The sequence below is a fragment of the Diaphorina citri genome, unplaced genomic scaffold (genome assembly GCF_000475195.1).
Source record: "Diaphorina citri unplaced genomic scaffold, Diaci psyllid genome assembly version 1.1 scaffold1460, whole genome shotgun sequence".
NCBI classification, from domain to species: domain Eukaryota; kingdom Metazoa; phylum Arthropoda; class Insecta; order Hemiptera; family Psyllidae; genus Diaphorina; species Diaphorina citri.
Genome location: NW_007378886.1, coordinates 896 through 5,111, shown reverse-complemented (window position 1 = coordinate 5,111; position 4,216 = coordinate 896). Strand labels below are relative to the sequence as shown.

General features: G+C 37.7%; 1 protein-coding gene across 1 annotated transcript in view; it reads left to right on the top strand.

The window, feature by feature from the left end:
* LOC103515996 overlaps positions 1-3,977 on the top strand; it is a 62,409-nt gene extending 58,432 nt beyond the window's left edge. Inside the window, exon 8 of the mRNA XM_026828512.1 lies at positions 3,532-3,977. Within this exon, the coding sequence (XP_026684313.1) occupies positions 3,532-3,872 (341 nt within the window). The 3' untranslated portion in view covers positions 3,873-3,977. The remainder of the gene's footprint in view (positions 1-3,531) is intronic.
* The last annotated feature ends 239 nt before the right edge of the window (positions 3,978-4,216 follow it).

The window sequence follows — 4,216 nt, the reverse complement described above, 5'->3', positions numbered from 1 at the left end:
GCCCTGTAAGCGCTCTACGGGTTGATCCCGCCTCGGACAGGATTTTATCCTTGGAACGGTAAGGTTCTTCTCGGAACGGCTGGCTTTCTCCTGTCCTGTCTTCCCTTCTTCGATTTTGGAATACTTATTTTCTTAAAATTTTGGGCAACTGTATGCCGCTTTTATTATTAACGCCAATTCATATAGGTTCGGTTTGTTTATTCGTTTAAAAAAGGGTTAAAGTGGCCATGTAGGAAAGATTAGCCACTTTTAACCTACATCCGTTTTTGGTAATTGCATTGAATAGTAGGTAAGCCATTGAGATAGGTTAAGTTACATCACTAGGTAGGGTAAGTCATGAGGAAAGGTATATATAGGTAAGCTATCACTGAGAAAAAAAATTAGCGATAGGGTGCCATAAGTTAGGGTGTAAGAACTCTATTTATGGGTTATTTCCCCTGATTTAGGATATGCATAGAGTTCCAAAACCCAGTCACTCGATAGGGCTTCCGGCACGCTAGAAGCTATGGATTTTCAGGATTTTATTGGTCATTTTAGGTGGACTATTCTCTTCAATTCTAAATTTATTTTTCAATTTTCCTCTTTGCTTTCCCTGTTTTTTCAATTACTAGGTATTTTTACTAGTACTTTTACCTTTTATTTTATTACTATCATTTTCTAGACATTGAATAAATATTCATAGTCAATAACAATAATGAACATTGAATTGACTATACAGGTAATACATAGGATGGCATTTGATCTCCAACATCATAATCTAATCATATCTCAGATTGGCAATTGCAATAGTGTTGTTATTGCCCAGTGAAGCAATGTAACTATGTAATAATCTACCATTTAGGAAAAAAAAAGAAGATACCTACCTACCTAGAAATGGTAATCTCTAACGATTATCATTTTTATATAAATATTACAGTGGCGTGTCTTGAGATATTCAAAAGGGGAAGCTTTAAATCCATAAAAAGTGTGCTGACTTGCTGGTGGTTTTAGAATCCAGGTTTGAATAATTACTTACTAACACTTACTATTTTGGGTAAGTGGTAAGTAGGGGAGTTGAGAAGGAAATCTTAGGAGGGGAAGCGGTGTTTTCCTAGGTTCATGTAGAGTGCGCCACTGTAAATATGTAAATTATGTATTGTTGTAGGTATATTATTATGTATTGTGTAGGTATATTATTATGTATTGTATAGGTATGGTTATATTATGTATTTCGTTGTACCTACCTATACTTTGCTTATACCTATCTACGTAGGTACATTTAAGGTACGTAAATACTTAATATAAATATCGTACGAGTACGTATACGTAGGTACATAATTACTGAGCGAACTAACTGAGGTCCAAGTTTTTAGTATCATGATTTATTTGTAGGTGAGGAGCTTCTTCACAATTTTTGCATCTATCACAGCATTACTGAGAGCCTCCTTTTCTGACATTTCTGTACTCTTCCTTTTTACTCTGGTAATGCCGCCTCTGGCCGCTACTCGATTAAAGTGCTCAATTGTCCTCACGAAGCTGAGTGCACCCTAACTCCAAGCACAGAGCCGAAAAAACTTCGGCCCCATCGGGAATCGAACCCAGGACCTCCGGACTGAACCTAGATACCAACTCGGCCAAGTTGCTCTAAAAACTGACAAAGGTGAAACCACGTCAACCAGAAGTTTCACAGCAAAATTAATTTCGGTGATCAAAGTGTAATTCAGACTATTGAACTCCGGGAGATTATAAGATACATTTTGTCCTCACGAAGCTGAGTGCACCCTAACTCCAAGCACAGAGCCGAAAAAACTTCGGCCCCATCGGGAATCGAACCCAGGACCTCCGGACTATGAACCTAGATACCAACTCGGCCAAGTTGCTCTAAAAACTGACAAAGGTGAAACCACGTCAACCAGAAGTTTCATAGCAAAATTAATTTCGGTGATCAAAGTGTAATTCAGACTATTGAACTCCGGGAGATTATAAGATACATTTTGTGGTAATTTGGTACATGGTGTGGTAATTTGGCACATTTTGTGGTAATTAACAAATAGGTGAACTTTTACCACGACAGCGACGCGACGATTTTACATTTAATTGATCTGATTGGTCCGCGATAATTCTCACGCGACGGTCCGATTTTGATACGTTTTGGCAAACCTGTCGAAGAAAAATTTGATAATTTTTTTTCTAAAGAGGTTTGATAGAGGGAACTGTAACTGTTAAGGTCTTATCGTCCCCAAATTGAAGAGAGCAGGAATTTTTCTTTTATTTTCTATTACTTTTCAAATACCTACGTATTCTGCAAATGTAATAGAAAGTCGTGTGATGTTCACACCAGATTTTTCTAAAGAGGTTTGATAGAGGGAACCGTAACTGTTAAGGTCTTATCGTCCCCAAATTGAAGAGAGCAGGGAGACAGGATAGGAGAAAGCCAGCCGTTCCGAGAACGAACATAAAGAACAAAATTAGTGTTTAATATCTGAATTCTAGGTAATAGAAATACTCTGCTCTGAAGTATTTCGAGCTTCAGACAAGTAAAGTAAGAGGATTATGTAATGCAGAACACGAATAGAAAAAGTTACCTTATATGAATTTCATTGGTTGCACCTTTTTTTCTTCACTTCATAATTGATTGATCGAGCTTGGTAGGCAATACCTAATGACCTAATAATCTCCGTAAGAAACACGATATAAGTAAGAACTAAAGATAAAATATGTCTTATTTTGCCAACTTTAACACGGCAGGAGGTGGGAATGTCAATTAGAAAACCTACGCACATAGCCAGAGCCGGTATTTAAAGTCGAATTAACTATAGGACTTAGCGGCTATCTAGGCAGTTGTAAATCAACTAAATCATACGAGTAAGACAGCTAGTAAGTAGGTATGTACGTAGGTAGGTAGGTACTACTGTAGGTAGTGTAGACTTGATTGAAAATTCAAACACTTTTCCTCAGCAATCGGTGAATTAAGCTTCAAAAAATTTTCATCTGAATTCCATTAGATATGAGCCTAGACATGAGACTAAAAGGGGGGAAAAAATGAAATACATACAAATAATAATCAATCAGTCTTTTGCAGTCGCCTTAAATTTCATGTAGAATTATAGTATAGTAGGCGTTTCTGAAAATGGCAATTTAAATTCCATTAGAAGCTAATTTTGTAAATTACCATATATTTACTTACCTAGATATAATAATCTGCTTAAAATTTGTAAGTATGTAACCTTATTTCTTATTTGTAAGTATGTAACCTTATTTCTTGGGTTTTTCCGGATTTGAAATTCACTCCCGTTTTAAATGAGTGCACATTAAGGAGTTTTTCCATTGTTTGATACAGAAGGAAGGTTTTCTTTGGGGTTGGGTGGAAGAGTTTACAGTTTTTTGACAAAATATTTTGCAATGTTGTAGGAAAAGACATTTCTCGCGTTAAAGTGTCAGCAAATAGTCCTTTATTTAAACTATCAGCCTTAAACACAAGATGTCCAATTAGACTAACAGGTATTATGTTCTAAACAAGTCTATAAAAGTTCCTATCTGTCTCTTTTTCAGCCGACAACAGTGACTCCGACGAGGATCCTCTAGCGCCCGACCCTGTCCCTCAGCCTAGCACATCGACCGCGCCTGATGCCACCCCCACCCGTCGTAAGCCAGGCCGACCCAAGGGGGTCACCAACAGGAACTCACGGAAAAAGGAGAAGCTCGGGAAAGTATGGCAGTTCCTGATTTCACTCCTGCATAATCCGGATTACAATCCGAGCCTGATTTGTTGGGAGAACTACGAAGAGGGAAAGTTCCGGTTTGTGCAAAGCGATAAGGTTGCTGGCTTATGGGGAGATACCAAACATAATGAGACGTACAACTATGAGAAGTTCAGTCGAGCCATGCGGTAAGTTACCTTATTATTCCAGCTTAACTCTATACACAAAAAGCCCACTCTGAGGCTTAGGTGTAAGAGCCACTGCCCGAAGGGATGAGTTGACCTTATACGAATCTACCTGCCTGTGTGGCGTAGTGGTCAAGGCCAAATGATCCCTCCCCTATAAATTAGGGTATAAATACCTATCTACTATCTATGTAATTAGCATATTCGTAAAGAAAAACGTAATCATAATCACTAATCATATTTTGACTGCCATTCTGTAACCATACTATTGCTTTCGGCTAAGGATAACCAATAAAGTTTTTACTATACTATACATGTGATATGTATGAGTTTTCGTCCACATTGAGATTT